At 28.6% G+C, this 19,812-nt stretch overlaps 1 protein-coding gene across 2 annotated transcripts; it reads right to left on the bottom strand.

Moving 5' to 3' along the window:
• Positions 1–6: 6 nt before the first annotated feature.
• On the bottom strand, positions 7–19,494 carry jdp (DnaJ domain-containing protein). Of its 2 annotated transcripts, XM_089174541.1 has the most exons (5): positions 19,298–19,494; positions 12,128–12,302; positions 5,784–5,885; positions 5,530–5,646; positions 7–4,103 (listed from the first exon to the last, which is right to left on the bottom strand). In XM_089174541.1, the coding sequence occupies exons 2-5, from the start codon at positions 12,209–12,211 to the stop codon at positions 3,861–3,863; spliced, it is 546 nt and encodes a 181-aa protein (XP_089030667.1). In that variant the 5' UTR covers positions 12,212–12,302; positions 19,298–19,494; the 3' UTR covers positions 7–3,860. The 2 variants fall into 2 exon arrangements, with proteins under 2 accessions (XP_089030667.1, XP_015184884.2); XM_015329398.2 differs by lacking the exon at positions 19,298–19,494 and having other exon boundaries at positions 12,128–12,621.
• Positions 19,495–19,812: the final 318 nt, after the last annotated feature.

Here is a 19,812-nt window from a genome sequence, read left to right as displayed (position 1 = left end):
TTTTAGTTTTTTTTTTTTTTAAATAAATTTAATTACACAGTATTTATGTTTACGAAATATTAAATTACTTTTCTTCTTGAATTTTGTAATTTTATAATGGTAAATGTTTCATCGAAATATTTTTCTTCTAATTTGATTTTGAAAGGACCCACCCCGCCCCCCATTCTCGACTTGATCCACCACCACTGACTAAGAGATACGTTTCTCGAATTCAATTCGTTCTCGTTCATTGTAAATATTATTATTAATTTTCGAATATAAATGATGACAATATTGTACGTGCATTTATTCTTATCGTGTATTATTTTTTAATTTGTGTACACGATTGAACAAACGCATATCGAACATCGAGATTCGTATTCTCGTATTCTCTCTGTTTTTTTTTTTTCACGTCTATTCGTTTTTTTTTGTCTATCCTTTATTAAATATTTGTCTTGATTAATTGTTTATTTTTCTATTTTTCTTTCTCTCCTATTTGGAAGACAAAACTCTTTAAGTATTCCATTGGGAAGTTAAAGCCTTACCGTAGAAACAACGAATTTCATTATATTTTCGAGATTTTCGTGAATTTGAAATTTATTCATTTATTCATCTCTTTGTATTTTTTTTCTTCTTCTTCTTCTTCTTAACGTTTCTTTCTTAAAATTTTCTTTTTGTTTTTTTTTTGTTCTTTCTTTTTTTTCGTTTTTTTTTTTTTAATTTTAATTCTCTTTTTTTTCTTTTTGTTATTATTATTATTATTATTATTATTATCATTATTATTATTATTATTATGATTATTATTATCATTAATATTATTTTTATTATTATTTCTTCTCGACACGAACATCAAAAGCACTGTCCAACCGATCGACTCTTATCATTCGTTACTTCCATTTCTGAAACGCAATTTTATTTCTACCACTAATCATTTTACGAGTTACTTTTTTTTTCTTTTTTCATTTCTCTCTCTCTCTCTCTCTCTCTCTCTTATTCTCGAATAAAATTCATTTATTTAGTCGCGAGAGATTAAACTTTAGATAAGATTCTAGATATTGGTATCTTTTATATTTCCTTATCTCTAATTTGTCCTCAATTTATCGTTTCGAGAATACTTATTTTTTTCGCTCGTCCTTCGTCAAATAGCAAAAGCAAAAGAAAATTAATAACGAAACACTTAGAATTTTGTTATATGCTTATACCTTTCTTCTAAAAACTCGTAACACGAAAAGAAAATCCTATATCTCCTTCAAATATTAACCCTTTGCACTCGAAACCGTTTCAACAGCATTTTTGGTGAATTTCTCACCATCAACTTAAAATCATTTCACACAATAACGAAAGGATAAAATTTGTATATTTTAATATTTAATGTATCTTTACATCTTTACGAAGATAATTTCTTAAACATTAGCTTTGTAATTTTGATTTGTATGATATTTCATGTAATAACAATTGCCAGACTTTTCGGGACAAGTATCACAATAGTATGTTGTTTAAAATCTTTTGCCGGGGTTATTTCTTTGAGAGTAGACTTTGCAATTCTTCCTAACTCCTGTTAGAATGTTATGAAGCTTTCCATTTAGGCGGATGTTTTCGGAATTGGAGGTTGAAGTCGAAGCTCGAACACGTGTCTGACGAAAATCTCTAGTCAATTGACGAAATAAAGATTTTCACATACCGCACGTGATTAAACGGCTGTTCTCTCTGTTGTTTAGTAATTTTATACATTTCTCCGTGATAAGACTTCCATAATAAAGAAAAATATTACAGATACGTCCAATATTTGAGTCTGCCATTGTGTAAACTCTAATACCTCATTTAGTTGGTTTTTTCGGGTTTTAAGTAATAAAGGAAATTCGACCTTTGAATTTGATTGTGGACTCATCCACACAAATTTCTTCTCCCAGTGTAAAATACATTAAAAGTTTAGAATTTAAATAGTCAAGAAAGCAGCTTACTATCTGTAAACGTGTTCTTGGACTTGCATCTTTTATTTGGATTGTTTTTAGATGATGCATCCAAAAAATCTGGCTAAATCTGTCTCTGGTAAATTTGTTTGAATAAAAAGGCATGTAACTGATATCATTCCGTGACCAGTACTCTTGTAAATCGCATCGAATTTCCGTACCAAACAAAGTGGTGAACGACAGTCACCTCTGAGGTGCAAAGGGTTAATAACGAAACACTTAGAATTTTGTTATATGCTTATACCTTTCTTTTAAAAACTCGTAACACGAAAAGAAAATCCTATATCTTCTTCAAATATTAACCCTTTGCACTCGAAACCGTTTCAACAGCATTTTTGGTGAATTTCTCACCACCAACTTAAAATCATTTCACACAATAATGAAAGGATAAAATTTGTATATTTTAATATTTAATGTATCTTTACATCTTTACGAAGATAATTTCTTAAACATTAGCTTTGTAATTTTGATTTGTATGATATTTCATGTAATAACAATTGCCAGACTTTTCGGGACAAGTATCACAATAGTATGTTGTTTAAAATCTTTTGCCGGGGTTATTTCTTTGAGAGTAGACTTTGCAATTCTTCCTGACTACTGTTAGAATGTTATGCAGCTTTCCATTTAGGCGGACGTTTTCGGAATTGGAGGTTGAAGTCGAAGCTCGAACACGTGTCTGACGAAAATCTCTAGTCAATTGACGAAATAAAGATTTTCACATACCGCAAGTGATTAAACGGCTGTTCTCTCTGTTGTTTAGTAATTTTATACATTTCTCCGTGATAAGACTTCCATAATAAGGAAAAATATTACAGATATATCCAATATTTGAGTCTGCCATTGTGTAAACTCTAATACCTCATTTATTTGGTTTTTTCGGGTTTTAAGTAATAAAGGAAATTCGACCTTTGAATTTGATTGTGGACTCATCCACACAAATTTCTTCTCCCAGTGTAAAATACTTCAAAAGTTTAGAATTTAAATAGTCAAGAAAGCAGCTTACTATCTGTAAACGTGTTCTTGGACTTGCATCTTTTATTTGGATTGTTTTTAGATGATGCATCCAAAAAATCTGGCTAAATCTGTCTCTGGTAAATTTGTTTGAATAAAAAGGAATGTAACTGATATCATTCCGTGACCAGTACTCTTTGGTGAACGAGAGTCACCTCTGGAGTGCAAAGGGTTATAATATCCTTTTTATCTCAAATAGTAAATTTCTTTTCAAAAGAAATAAATAATTATTATTAAAGCAACAAGAAACATGTTTTATTCAAATTCCTAAGCTATAATATACATCTATATATATATATTATCTGATAATTTTCAAAATGAAATAAATACAAATCATAAGAGCTAAAAAAAAGAAAAACTAAAACTTCCCTTTAGGATCATTTTCTGTATCATTTTCCTGTTCCTATTGGTTGGACAGTGACGAACGATAAATGCACAAAGAGGTATGTATACGTTTACGTGTATATCGTGTATATGTATTGACGCACACCTTCACGTATATCACGGGTGTCCCATTTCAATCGATTCTTTCCAACTAAATAACACATTAGGATCGAAGTCAATTCGATTTGTGTAAAATTAATGTTAATCATTATTATTAGTCAGAATATTAATCAAATTAAACTGACATCATGTTTATTAACAACACCATTAAAGATTATTACATATACAATGATTGTAATACGAATCGATTCAAATAGGACACCCTATATGAGTATACATGTGTTTTTGTTGTTGCTGTTGTTGTTGTTGTTTTAAGGGATTAACTTCATCGTCAAACAGATAGCAATTGAGATAATTAGAGAAACGTAACGATCGAGCTTGGTCCTGCACAATACGAACAAGGAAATATCCTTTATCAACAACGATCGTTGCTTTTCTCTTATTATACTTCAAATTTTATATTTCATAGTTACGAAATTTATTGACGACCTCGCTCGAGGCCTGTGAGTCCCAATCGACATCACGTCGTGCACCGTAGTAAATGTTTGCCCCACCTTCGCTGGCCCTTCTGAGAGTATTCGGTGCTTGCACTTTCATAGTACCAGGTGAACCCTCTGCATCTCCTCCACCACTACCAACGGTGGTACTTCCATCCGGTAACATCCGGTCCTTCGTTTTTGGCGTACTCCAATGCATCGACTGCGAATTTATTTAGTTTTTTTCTTTTTCACCTTCTTCTCAATTTTTTTTAATTATAATCATCAATTTGTAAATACTTCAACAAATAGGATTGTTTGCAATTTGTTTGCAAATGAATCGTATAAATTGTAATTACATTTTTTTTGTTCTCAAAAACAAACAAAAAAAAAATTGTCAGCAAATATTGAAAAATGTTGAATAACTTAGAAATATTATTTTTTATCAAAAATTGATTTTGCTTTTCATTTTTATAATTGCTCTCACTTTTATAATTCAAAATTAAGAGACTGATTATATTAAATATTTTGTTGTTACTCGTAAATTTGATATGTTTAATTACTTTATGATTTGAAATATTAAACGTAGGAAAGAAAAATTACGTGAAAATAAATTTGATCTTAGAAAATGGTAACGATGAACGATCATTTATCAAAATGCATTTATCCAACTGTTCACTTCTCAACCAAGACTTCTACTATGTAAATATTTAAAGATTACTTCAAATACTTTTAAATATTTTAACATCTATGTTAAATGTTCGAAAATAATATTTGCTTTCAATACGTACATCTATCATATCATAACGTATTATTATTAAAAAAAACAATGTTCGCGTTCCACATATAAATAGAAGGTAAATCGTGTCAAAGGATATAGAAGCTCGAGATTTATCCTCGAAGCGAAACTCTCTCGTATCTATATATACATATGTGTATGTACACGCGTCAAAGTTTGAATAAAACGCAAGTTTATAAAGCTTTTGTTTGCGGAGACCCGTTTGAACATACGTTTATTTCGAAACATGCTATTGCGTTGATAAAGTCTCTCGGAACGAACGTAAGAAAATATAAACCTTTATTTTTCCAAATGTTTACACAACTCCGAACAGTTTCCACGCGTTCAACAATTTTCACGGAATTTTTCTTTGCACAAACGTAACATTTTATTTTATTTTTTTTTTATTTTTTCATAAAAACAAAATAATACAAATATAATATAATACTAAATAGAAGAAGATTTTATTATTATCTAGTTGACATTTAATCTTTGCTTACTACACTTGGTCCAAAGGACCCAGACCTTTTTTGCAACTTGAGTCATTTTAAGTAAGTATTAAAGAAGTTTCAAAAAAATGTTGAAGTAAATCTATGCAATAGTTAATTTTTTATAACAATTTTTCTCGCCCAGGTCCAAAGGACCCGGATGTGGTAAGTGTGTTACTCCAAGGAGGTGTGGTAAGCAAAGGTTAAAATTGTACAAATATTTCAAACGTGGGAGAAGTCTTGTGGTAAGATTTAATTAATCAAATTTTTAGAAATCATTTTAAACAAGTTGATCGTCGATTGTTAATTTTTGCATAAATTTCGTCAAGGTGTTAAATTTGTAATACTACGAATATACTGTATATGTATTCCTTTTGACTTACTTGATGAACGTGTTCCTTCATTCCAACCCATTGCTTGTAGCTAATGGAAATACCACTGTTCCTCCACTTGTCATAGTTGCTCCTCTTTTCTGGATCGCAGAGAATCTCTTTGGCATTCTAAAATAAGGTCAAATATAGAATAATCGAATCGATATAAATTTTCTAACATCATCATCATCATCATCATCATCATCATCATCATCATCATCATCATTATCATCACTTTCTCTTCATTTTATATTTAAAATACTAACCTTAAGCTTTTGAAACTTTGCCTCGGCTTCTTTGTCACCAGCATTTTTGTCAGGATGATATTGCAAGGCCAGTGCCTTGTATTCTGCTATAATTTGCTCGACCTATGGCATACGATTAAACAAAACAAAAAAATCAAAGCTTCTTTTTCAAAGAAATTAAAGAAATATATTCTTGAAAAGAATGGTATATGATAATACTCATACAAACGTGTTATTTGATTAAAAAACATTTAATGGGTAACACCACTATAGAGCCTGAAAAAAGCCTTTTTTTGGAGAATTTTTTTTGCGAAAACTAAATGAGAAATAGAATTTCTTTCTTGAGGGTTGGTTAATCATAGATAGAACTATGTACACAAATATTTTTATTGATTTTAGATCGAAAATGGCGTCGTAAGAAATTCTTAATCTATGTATTATTATCTTGAGAAGTACATAAGGATTTTTCCTTAAGTCAAATTCTGTGAAAATGGCGCAACTTTGAATAAAAAAAAATCGACTTTTCGACGAAATAGAATTTGTAGAAAATTGTTTATAAAAAAAAAGTTTTCATTCAATCAAAAATCGGATATGTACTTCTGTAGATAATATAACTATCAAACTATTTTCAAAATTTCAGGTCAATCGATTAAATGATGCTCGAGTTCTGAGTCCGTCCAGTTTGAAAAATGTAGTTTCGAGAAAAACGCGTTTAAAGTTTTGTTATTACTATTCGAGGCGCTTTGAGGCGCTTCCTAAAAAAGAAAATTTCGCCATGTTAAAAATATTTTTTTTTGCTTTGGGACCAAGTGCATAGAGTTTTTAGATGTCCAAAGTACAGTTATTTGATTAAAAAACATTTAAGGGGTAACACCACTATAGAGCCTGAAAAAAGCCTTTTTTGGAGAATTTTTTTTGCGAAAACTAAATGAGGAATAGAATTTCTTTTTTTGAGGGTTGGTTAATCATATATAGAATTATGTATACAAATATTTTTATTGATTTTAGATCGAAAATGGCGTCGTAAGAAATTCTTAATCTATGTACTATTATCTTGAGAAGTACATAAGGATTTTTCCTTAAATCAAATTCTGTGAAAATGGCGCAACTTTGAATTAAAAAAATCGACTTTTCGACGAAATAAAATTTGTAGAAAATTGTTTATAAAAAAAAAGTTTTTATTCAATCAAAAATCGGATAGGTACTTCTGTAGATAATGCAACTATCAAACTATTTTCAAAATTTCAGGTCAATCGATTAAATGATGCTCGAGTTCTGAGTCCGCTCGATTTGAAAAATGTAGTTTCGAGAAAAACGCGTTTAAAGTTTTGTTATTACTATTCGAGGCGCTTTGAGGCGCTTTCTAAAAAACAAATTTCGCCATGTTAAAAATATTTTGTTTACTTCGGGACCAAGTGCATAATGTTTTTAGATGTCTAAAGTACACTTCAAGTTAAAAAAACAAAAATCGATTTTTCGAAAATTCTATAGTCGTGTTACACCCCTTAAATAATTTTCTATGTATAGGATATAGTTATATAAATAAAAAAAATAAATTGGAAAAAATAATTTATCAACTAAGGTCAATAACATTTATGAATGATAATACGATTACGTCAATTCATTCAACTGTGAACTAATAAATATTCTTAAATCTTATCAAAATGTGATTGCATTACTATCTCTATAAAAAAAAAAAAAATATAATGATTTGCAATATATTTCATACTACTATAAATAAACAAATTAATAAATCAATCTCATCGCGATCATTTTAAGTTTGAACTATTGATAATCATTATTAAATTATATTATCGGTAAGATAGAATAATTAAAAAAAAAAAAAAAAACATTTGAACATTTAACCTGTAATTGCAATTATCGTACTATGATTTATATTATAATTATTATTCGAATTGTACACAACTTTCGGATCATTTTAAATTTCAATTTAATCGATAAAATTTGTATTTCAAAAAAATACATTACAAACGATGTTTAACGATAATCGAATTTGTATAAAAAAAAAAACAAAAGAAATTAAAAGTCATATATGTATTTACTTACAAATTACATCATTTCAATAGACAAAACTTTTATTATTATTATTATTATTATTATTATAATTTATTTTATTTTTTTATTAAAATCTTTTCATAAAAAAAAAAAAACATTCGATCAGTGATATTATTAAAAATAAAAAATAAAAATAAACAGATCTTAAAATATCAAAAAGGTTACTTTCAACAAACTTTCAAAATGACAAATTGTAGACAACAAATTGGAAATATTTTGCCGTGAGAGTTATCAATTAGAATGAAATTTTGAGTCAAAAAGGTATTCTTACTTCATACCTTTTTTGTTTTTCCAATTGGATGAATTCCGTTTGATAGCGTTCATGCAATGCTTCGTTGAAGTTAACGGGACGCCCTTTTGTTCAAAACTTTTTACGATTTCAATGGACTACGGCACATTTCACGAAAGACTACGTTATTTGTAAAAGAAAAGGGAATGAGGATGCTCCTCTCTTTGATAATGTTGCAAATAGCGCGTTTTAAATAAGCGAAGATCCTTTGTTTTTTCATGAACGTTTAAAATTCATAAGTACGAGAAAAGAGCAAAGAACGAACATTGGTTTCTTATAAAATTAGACACCCAATAATTATTTGTTGACCTATTTACAGTTAAACAAGATCGATCTTTAAATGAAATATTTATTATACGTTAACACGTATTTATGATCTTTTTTTTTGTTTTTTTTTTTTGAAATAATACAAATTAATTCAAACACAAACATAAGAAAGATATTAATTGCACGCGTAAAATGACATTTCATCAATTTAATCAATTTCAATTTTATAATTACTTTACGTAATGATAATAATTATTAAAAATCGTTAAGTACGTAATCGTGTATTATGTAATCGTATTTATATAACCAATATAATTGTTACGTTATCAAACAAACCATACAAATATTTAACAGGATTAAAATTAATGAAAATTTTCTAACGACATATTGTATTCTAGATTTTGTTAAGGCCGGCGATACATGTAAAATAAAAATAAAATCGAATTTTTTTTTTTTCATAAATAGTTAGTTTACCATCTGAAAAATATGCCTGTAAATTTTTAGAATTAAATTCGTATTATTTATCGATTAAAAATTCATTTAAGTGCACCGCCTCAACTCGGCGCTAGACGCCAACGCTAAACTTTGAACGCGTTTTTCTCAAAACGACTTTTTTCAAAGTGTGCTGAAAGATAACTCAAAAAGGTTTCAACCGATTCTTATGAAATTTAGCACACATTTTCCTCATAGTATTAGCTTCTAGTTGAATGTTAAAAATGCCACAAGAATTTTCAAAAATTGCCATCTTTAACCAAAAAACAGTTAAAAAAAAGGGTCAAAAATCAGACTTTTTTTGTATGAGTCATGCCAATTTAGGATTTTTTGACTTTTCAGTTTTTTCTTTATTCAACTAGAAGATACATGTCTTATGAACACGCTCCGACCCTTTTTTTAATTTTAGATTGCTAAAAATCACCATGATTGATTCTTATATTTTAATATGTAATGAATAAACATGCTGAGTTTCAAAATGATTCATTTATTTCTTCCATTTTAAATAAGCCTCTGTAAAACGGTCAAAATTTAGGCGTTTAAAAACGTTGTTGTAAAATAATTTTCCTCTCCTATAATATTATATTATTTTTCTCAAGATAATTTATGTATATTTGATTTTGTGAGAAAATATTTCTGAAATAATAATATTAAGAATATTTTTGTTCTTTTACATTAATTCTTTTTATTAAGATAGTGATAAATCAAAATTACGAAAAAAAAACTCGATAACGATGAATTCAATGTAATACTCGATAAATATTTTGATGCATTGAATATCCAACGTTTTATTATGATAAACAACGTAGTATAAATACCCGTGTTATATGTAAATAAACTATTCGCAATAACTTTTACACGTTGTATAGGTGTCTAATATATTTGTGTATTACGTAGTACATTTTATAGTTTCAACATTAATTTTAAAAATAAATTTATTGTTGTTATTATTTCAAAATAAACTAACAAAAAATATCATTTTTTTATATATACCAAAATTGATATCATATATTAATTAATACACGTAATTCTGTATGTAAAACTAACTCAAAAACCCACATAACATAAAAACTTTCTAAAACATTTCTTGAAAAGTTTTAAATCTTTCAAAAAGGGTTTCTAAAAAAATCTTTCTACAAGATAAAAATGTCCGCGTTCAGAAACTGATAAAATAATTGCCATTTTTACCCAAAAACTGTTTAAAAAAGGGTCAAAAATCAGACTTCTTTTGTCTGAGTCGTGCCAAGGTAGGATTTTTTGACTTTTTACTTTTTCCTTAGTTCAACTAGAAGATACATGTATTATGAACACACTTCGACCCTTTTTTTAAATTTTAGATTGCTGTAACTAAAGCTAAAAATCACAATGATTGATGCGTTTTGTCGCGAGGGCCTCAGGAGATTGGTTACTACGGTGGTCATTTTAAAAAAAGAAAAAAAAAACAGGTTCTTATATTTTAATATGTAATGAAAAAATATGCTGAGTTTCAAAACGATTCATTTATTCCTTCCATTTTAAATAAGCTTCTGAAAAATGGTCAAAATTTAGGCATTTACATGTATCGCCGGCCTTAAGGGGACACGTCAACAAAAAAATCGATTTTTTTTTCGATTTTTTGAAAGAATATTATTTCATAAATATTTCTTCAAATTTTGGTAAAGATCCACGCATTATTTACGAAACTGTAGTAGTTTAAACAGAGTGCGCCGTAGCGCTCCAAGTAAGTTACCAAAACTTTAAACGTTCATTTCTCCTATTCGCGTTTTTAAAACGGTTGCCCTCGCTGTGTCCAGACCTTTTATCCGATCCTTACCAAATTTTGTACAGTAATACTAGATACACGTATCTAGGAAATGAACGAAAGGATTTTTCGAAAAAATGCCAATTCTTTTTTTTTCTTCAAAAACTCGGCGATTTTTCTGCAAAAATGTCAACTTTTTTCGCAAAAAGTCGACTATTTTGAGAAAAATTAAAAAATCAAAATTTCCTTTCGTTCATTCCCTGCGCCAACATCTCTACTAAAGGACAACACTCGGTTTTTTTTGTTTCTGATGAACCAATTTTTGCCAGTGAGGGCAACCGAAAATCACCTTTTTTTTTTGGACTCTTAGAAAAGTGGCCACAGACAACACAATTGACAATATTTTTACACGCAAAAAATTGTGAATATAGTTCAGATATATAACTAACATATACCAAAAATTTGTATTGATATTAATAAAACTGGCTGCAAAAAAATTCACAAAAATACCGTTTGTTTTTTACACTCGAAAATGATGCGTCCCCTTAAACGAAAAATCGGTTGTTGTTCAATTTTCATTGAAGATTATTATTTAATAATAATAATAAAATATATGTTATACTTTAGTGTAATCCAAGAAAGAAAGAAAGAAAGAAAAAAAAGAAAAGAACAAAGTAAATCGTCAATGATGATAAAAAGAAAAAAGAAAAATGAAAAAATTCGAAATGACAGGGATCGTGAAATATCAATACGAGTAGAAAACTTCGTCGCTCTTTAAAATAGAGAGAGAGAGAGAGAGAGAGAGAGAGGCTCGATCGTGTACACGTTTTACGTTAAAAGCTGTATTAAAGGGTACTTCAAATAAAAAAAAAAAAAAAAAAAAAGGAAAAAAGTCGCGTGGAAAATAGTAGACATAAAAGCATGTTAAGGTCGGTAGATGAATTGTCAGAACTTTAATCGTCAGCTTTAAGTCGTATATTTACAACTTTTTTTTTTTTTTATCATATAACACACATATAATTAAACATATAATCTTTAATATTTTTATTAATAATATCAATATACAGAGAGATACACGCGGTAATATAAATATTTCAATTACACATTATCACGTTTAATTTCATTAACATAATAATCAACGAAGTTTTCTCAACTTTTCATTAAAATGCTTTTATAAATGTGCTTTCATATTTTCATATAATTCAAATAAAAGAATAATTTTATCCACATTTCAATTATCGTGCTTTAAAGAAATTTTTTTTTATGAAAAACGATTAAACAACTAAATTATAAATTATATAATAATAATAATAAAAAATACTTTAATCAAATAAAATGTGTCAAATAATTAGCAGATATAAATATCAAAAAAAAAAAAAATGAAAAAGAAATGACAACATAATCTCTTATAAAAACAATCATTGACAATTAGACGAAACGGGGTGAAAGGGATAGGGTGGTGTGAATAAAAAAAAGTTCTTAAAAAAAAACTATTCTTACCGTGGAAGATTCGTCGCAGGATAAAAGTGCGTAAAGATCCTCGTCCTCGTCGGGTTTATAGTTGATCACGTCGTCGACACTCATTTTGCAATAGATCGATAGATTTGATAAATATTATAATGAAACTAAACTTTTCCTTATTATATTTTTTGTTCGTTGGATTCCTCTCGGATACCTTCGAAGACAGAAATAAATCAGAGAAGAGAATAAACGTGTCGGGGGAACAAAATGAAAACGAGAAGAACGTATGTGTCAAATCCCGACGGATGGGAAATGAAATACAACTATTCTTGAAAATTCTTTTCAATAAGAAAAATCGATTATATCGAGACAAGTAACTTTCTCTCTCTCTCTCTCTCTCTCTATCTCTCTCTATCTCTCTTTCTTTCTCTTTTGATAATAAATCTTCTCTTTTCGGCGCGAATATTTGTCACCTGTTGCCTTGTCTCGCACGTCGTAGACTCGGACGCTCAAGTGACGAACGAAAGTGGGAAATCCGTGTCGGAGACCCGGAAAGACCCGATTCCCGGGAAATTTTATGCGCATGCGCTCTCTAACACCAACGATCCTACTCCACTCTCTTTCTCTTTTCCTACTTTCTATATACATATATATTTATCTCTCTCTCTCTACTTTATATCACACACACACACACACACACACACACACACACACACACACACACACACACACACACACACACACACACACACACACAAATACACATACACACACACACACACACATACACATACACATACACATACACATACACATACACATACACATACACATACACATACACATATATATTATACATTTCTCTTTTTGTCCTATATACCTCTGATACATATAAATATATATGTGTATATATGTTTATGTGTATGTGTATATATGTATATATATACCTATATCTCTCTCTCTCTCTTTCTCTTTCTCTTTATTGTCCTCCGCCCTTCCACTATTCGCGAGTGCGCAGTCTACTGCACTCAGTGGTTGCTCTTATTATTCTTCTCCTTCTTCTTCTTTCTACCACCCCCCAACCACCCACCATCACCTACTTCTACCTACTTCTTCTTCTTCTTATTCTTCTTTTGACAACATTCATCGTCGGATCTATCGCCTTGAATACTCGACAAGGAAACTTTGATGATTCGAAGGATTAATCTTAGCGAGAAAAAAACGCGAATGAATTTTATTCTTTAACGCGACCAAATAGGAAATCTTCTTGAGAAATTTGTTATTATCGAAAGGGGTGGAAGAAAAAGAAAACTATTATTTTTTTTTCTTGTAATCAGGTTTAGAATTCTTGTTTTTTTTTTTTTTCATTTGTTTTTTCTTTACATTATAGGAATAAATTTTTAAGCGACCATCTCAGTGTAAGCGGCCCAAAAAATTGTCAATTTTCGTGATTTTTTTTCGGATGGATAGGAGGAGGGGATCGGGATGATTTTTTTTCCCCGAATAAGACCACTCTTTAACAATACAAAAATATTTTTTTCATTTGTTTTTATTTATTTTTACTTATTGTTAATAATTAATTTGAAAAAGTGAGTAACAAAAATGGGGGCAATCGGTGTCAACGATTGTGATCGCAGTTTGCATCTCAAAGAAAAAAATTAAATTGATTATTAATCTATAGGGAAGCCGCTATGTTCCTATGGAGGTTTTTTTTTTTTGTTGAAATTTGACAAAATGGCGACGGTTTGAAGAAAAAGTACGAAATTTAGCCCCTGTTTTTCAACATTTTTTCTTGTGAAAAAATTGGAAGAATTAAAAAAGAAAGCTTCCATAAGGTCATAAAGAATAAAGTAAAAAAAATTCCGTAAAAATTTCAAGTCGATAGCTCGAAAACTCTTCCTCTGAGAGATGACACCGTTTGTGAAAAGGGCATTTTGAGAAAAAAACGAAAAAAGTTTAGCGCGTGTCAATTTACGCTCCAATCTCTTTTTCCAAAAAGGTTGTAGCGACTGTAATAATTCGAATTTAAATTTGAAAATTTTACAGAACACGCACAACTATATGTACTTCAAGATAAGACCCAAAAAAAAAATCGATTTTTTTTAAATCTTACACTGAGATGGTCCCTTAAATGACCTGATTTGAAATTGTATTTGATAACAACTGTCACAAGTTGTAGCATGCGTATCAAAGAAGAACATTATGGAAAATATTTGAGTTTTGCTCATGAAATTCGTAATTCGTATTTATTTCTATTTATTTTAGGAATATATTTTTGAAAATTCAATTTTTCGTATCAGAATTCGGGTGATTTTTGTTAAAGGAAAAACTTAAATATTGACAGGATAAGTCGATTAACGTCTGTTGATTGAAAATCAATTACGTTCGTTGAAATACATACATGTGCATCCATGTGCATCGGTGTGAATCGAAATAAATACATGAAAATAAAAAATTTGTAAAACCTTTTTTCCTTGACTTGATTGAAAATAATAATACGATAGTATTATTTATACGAATAATACTAGAAAATAATAATAAACGAGAGTGAAAAAGAGAAGGTGTACATTGCCGATGAAAAGTTTGCCATTACTTTATTAACAAATTCAAAGAAAAAAAATCAGGGATATTTATTAAAAAAAAAAAAAAAAAAAAAATTTAATACCTTCATAATAACCATGGTAAATTTATTTATTAAAAATAGAACATTTTACATTTTCTATTACTTTGTTTATATCCATGAATGAATATTTTTCTTCAAATCATCCTTTAGTTAGTAATCATTTCTTTTCTTTTTTTTAATAACAATCTGAAATATTTTAGACATCCTAACATTTAATTTCTTATCGAATATTTGTCTATGCTTCTTATAAAAAAAAATGTCAAATATATGAAGGACCAATGGTATCCAACTCTGGGACTCGTCGTCTGTCAACTCTAATGTTGAAATCCTTAAGGGGTTATATACAGTTAGACGGCCGAAAAAAAGTGAATTTTCCAGAATTTTTTCTGAGAAATCTTTTAAATTTATTGATCCAAAAATTTATACACATATTATGGTATCTTTTAACTGTATTTTAAGACTTAGTACTAGTAAAAATATTTATTTGAAAAAGAGCTACAGCTGATCTCCAGGAGCTCCTCTCAAAAAAGACGTTTTGCGGTGACCACTATATATCGGAATTGGATCATTTGAAATTAAAAAGCCAAACAGATTTCGTTAAAATAATGTTAAATCTAGTAATTAATCGAAGGAATAAGCAAAATAAAATTTTTTGACAAAATGGCGGTTTCTCAAAAAAAAAAATCGATTCTTCACCGAAATTTCGGCCTTAAATTGTTTATAAAAAAAAAAAAATATCTATCGGAGAGAAAAAATCTTCGATTAATTACTAAAAAATATATTTAAGAAGGTCGTGTTAAAATTTGAGACTAATCGGTTTAGCCGTTTTCGAGTAATGTTGGTCACCGACTTTGATAACACCATTTTGAGAAAAACGCGCTTAAAGTTTGGAATGCACTTTACATGGGATAAAAAACGCCTTTTCAAATTAACTTGTAACTTTGAAAATATTCACCGGAACGATATGAAATTTTCTGTGTGTATTCTTAAATATATGTACATTAAGAAAATAAAATTTAAAAAAAAACCGATTTTTTGAAAATTCTAACTGTATATAACCCCTTAAAAGATTCCAATCAATGACACTTCGCATTATAATAAACTTTCCATGGTATATCACTAACAAAAATATTTCTAATGATTTTAAAATACCCTCTGTCAAGTCAGTTGTTAAAAACTCTACTACTAAGTACTCTGAAAAACTCCAATTCCACCCTAATACCTTAGCTAATGAACTGCTTAACGAAGTACACGATTTGCGCCGCTTAAAAAGATTCAAACCAATAGATAATATAACTAGATTTTAAGTATATCTCAAGTAGTCTGAAATAAGGTTAAATATGTAATACTCTATTCTGTTACATCAAGATATATATCATACATGTGATATTAATATTAAGAAGGTATAAGCTATTGAGCGAAATACCTGCATGTTATTCTTGTACTATTCTATTTTGACCAATAAATTTGCTTATTCTTACCTTGTAATAGATTGCAAATAAACTCTCATATAAAAAAAAAAAAAACAGATGTGTGCAGATCACACACGGTAGAAGTGAAACCTTCAAAGAAAATCAAGCTTCGAAATAATTGAATTGTAATACAGTGCCATCTATTGAAAGAACCTTACTGAACCTAGATAACCTCTAAATAAAAATCTTTAAATTAGTAAAAAAAAATCGCGATAAAAATTGTGCTATGTGCTAAATTGGAAAAAATCACGTGAAATAAAATACATTTCATTAAGATAAGTTAAGTAGTTTCGGAATTATTAGTAGACAAACATATTGTAACACTGAATTTTTATATATAAAATTTTATTAATTAATTAATTAATTAATATATAGAATTAAATTCTATATTGAACTAGGGGTGCCCCGCCACGCGTTGCTGTGGCTCACAATCAGTCCGATAGACACATCTTTAAGTCAATTGCGATTATAAATTGCGATATAATCTATCCTATCTTTCAAGTTGGATAAAACTGCACACAGTGTACTAAATTTTCTTAAAATCGGTTCAATAGTTTAGGAGTCCATTGCGGACAAACAACGTGACACGTAATTTATATATATTGAATTTAATTAATTAATTAATTATTTTTGTTTCATCGATTTCACGTTCTTCCGTTTCACAATTTTCAAATCAACCTGATTCTAAAGAAGTTTTCACTTAAAAAAAAAAAAAAATGTCAAATATATGAAAGTAAAGAAAAAATTCATTACAAACAGTACTTTAAACTGATCGTTTAACACGAGAGAAATCAACAAATGATTGAACAAACTTTTGTCTGTTAGTGTACACAGATTTCGTTTCAAATAAATTCGAAATATTACAAAAGAAACGAATCAATTAAAATACGTGTTTCCTCGTTTGATTTCTTTCACTAATGGTGTAACTTGAGATATCGTGTAAGGGACTAATGGATAACTTGAAATATCGTGTAAGGACCTAATTACATTGTAAAACATCATTTTAATCGTTGGAAATGAAACAATTGTAGAACGTATTCGATACACGATGAATCATAAGCTCCCAGGTTTCAGCCTTGAATCCATTACATAAAGTTACTTTTCAATATCAAGATGGAATACTCTACGTAAGTTAATAGCACAGTAACAAGGAAAAGTCTGACGATTATGAGATAAAAAAAACTTTGTCCCATTTACAAATACTCATTAACATTTTTATTATGTAACACGTAAGAACACAACCAAAGATAAAAACAATTTTGAAGAAATAGATTTGACAATAAAATCAATAGTAAACATCATTTAAAAAAGACAAATGAAAGATAACACCAAAAGACATTTTAAAAACACGAAGAGATATCTTTGGTCCTTGACATTTCGCTTTACAATTTCAACACTTACACAGACATACATTGTTCAAACGATATATATGTGAGACATTAAATTAAAACGTTTTGTAACGGGCGTTTACCATTTTCTATATATATATATATATATACTTTGAACTTCGTTTAGTAAAATGATATTTTTTTTTAATGATATATAATGTTGAGACAAAAAAAACATCAATTGTGTATGTGTGTAATTATTGATATCGATAAAGTTACAATAGACTATCGTGTTACGCCATTAATGTCGACGATACATGTAAAATAAAAATAAAATCGAATTTTTTTTTTTTCATTAATAGTTAGTTAACCATCTTAAAAATATGCCTGTAAATATTTAGAATGAAATTCACATTATTTATCGATTAAAAATTCATTTAAGTGCACCGCCTCAACTCGGCGCTAGACGCCAACGCTAAACTTTAAACGCGTTTTTCTCCAAACGACTTTTTTCAAACTGTGCTGAAAGATAACTCAAAAAGATTTCAACCGATTCTTATGAAATTTAGGACACATTTTCCTTATAGTATTAGCTTCTAGTTGAATTTTAAAAATGCCACAAGAATTTTCAAAAATTGCCATTTTTGACCCAAAAACCGTTAAAAAAAGGGTTAAAAATCAGACTTTTTTTGTCTGAGTCGCGCCAATTTACGATTTTTTGACTTTTTAGTTTTTCCTTTGTTCAGCTAGAAGATACATGTTTTATGAACACGCTCCGACCCTTTTTTTAATTTTAGATTGCTAAAAATCATCATGATTAATTCTTATATTTCAATATGTAATGAATAAACATGCTGAGTTTCAAAATGATTCATTTATTTCTTCCATTTGAAATAAGCCTCTGTAAAACGGTCAAAATTTAGGCGTTTAAAAACGTTGTTGTAAAATAATTTTCCTCTCCTATAATATTATATTATTTTTCTCAAGATAATTTATGTATATTTGATTTTGTGAGAAAATATTTCTGAAATAATAATATTGAGAATATTTTTGTTCTTTTACATTAATTCTTTTTATTAAGATAGTCATAAATCAAAATTACGAAAAAAAAAACTCGATAACGATAAAGTCAATGTAATATTCGATAAATATTTTAATGCATTGAATATCCAACGTTTTATTATGATAAACAACGTTGTATAAAAACTCGTGTTATATGTAAATAAAACTATTCGCAATAACTTTTACACGTTGTATAGGTGTCTAATATATTTGTGTGTTACGTAGTACATTTTATAGTTTCAACATTTATTTTAAAAATAAATTTATTGTTGTTATTATTTCAAAATAAACTAACAAAAAATATCATTTTTTTATATATACCAAAATTGATATCATATTTTAATTAATACACATAATTTTGTGTGTAAAACTAACTCAAAAACCCACATAACATAAAAACTTTCTAAAACATTTCTTGAAAAGTTTTAAATCTTTCAAAAAGGGTTTCTAAAAAAATCTTTCTACTAGATGAAAATGTCCGCGTTCAGAAACTTGCAAAAGATTACTCTATCAGTAAAATATTTTTGTAAAATCTTTTATGAATCTTTTTCAAAATATTTTAGAATAATGTCTGCAAGGTTTTTGAAAGATTGGTTGAAAATATTTTACGAAAACTTTCTCGGAAAAATTTCAAAACCTTTCGTGTTATGTGAGAATGGTTCAAATCCAAAACGTGTAAAATGAAAAAAAAAAAGAAAAAATATTTTGTTGAAAAAGAAAGTACCTTGAAATCAATTGATAAAATGTGATCTCAAACTCGTCTTGATCTATTACACCATATTGTCACTTTTTCGAATTAAACAGAATTTACAAAATTCAATCGAGAGATAAGAAATGATATTTTTGATAAATAACGTTTTTCAATAGAAGTTAAACTGTATTAAAGATCGAGGAATATCTAATACTAAGTATACTGCGCATATTACGTCTTCCACGTACGAGATTCGGAATACTTGTGGCTTTCACTTGACGCTCGGTCAACCTTGAACCTACTCTTTCATAATCAAAGATCGTGATCTTCTTTATCGACTGAAAACCAGAAGAACGTGCATATTTCGATATCTCGAAGAAAAATTTGTATTTTCATAGAGATACTACACATAGAGCAAACTAGGGACTCTGTAGGAGGGACGCGCCAAAGAATTTTGGGGGACAGGAACTTATGTAGTCACGTGATTGCGCGCGAATGAATCAAACATTTTAAATAGTATCAAAGTTGTATATAGTAATAGTGAATAG

The sequence above is a fragment of the Polistes dominula genome, unplaced genomic scaffold (assembly GCF_049000335.1).
Source record: "Polistes dominula isolate Pdom_NZ unplaced genomic scaffold, Pdom_raw_medaka contig_68, whole genome shotgun sequence".
Taxonomy (NCBI): domain Eukaryota; kingdom Metazoa; phylum Arthropoda; class Insecta; order Hymenoptera; family Vespidae; genus Polistes; species Polistes dominula.
Note: the sequence above shows the minus strand (reverse complement) of the source record. Positions and strands in the feature narration are given on the sequence as shown.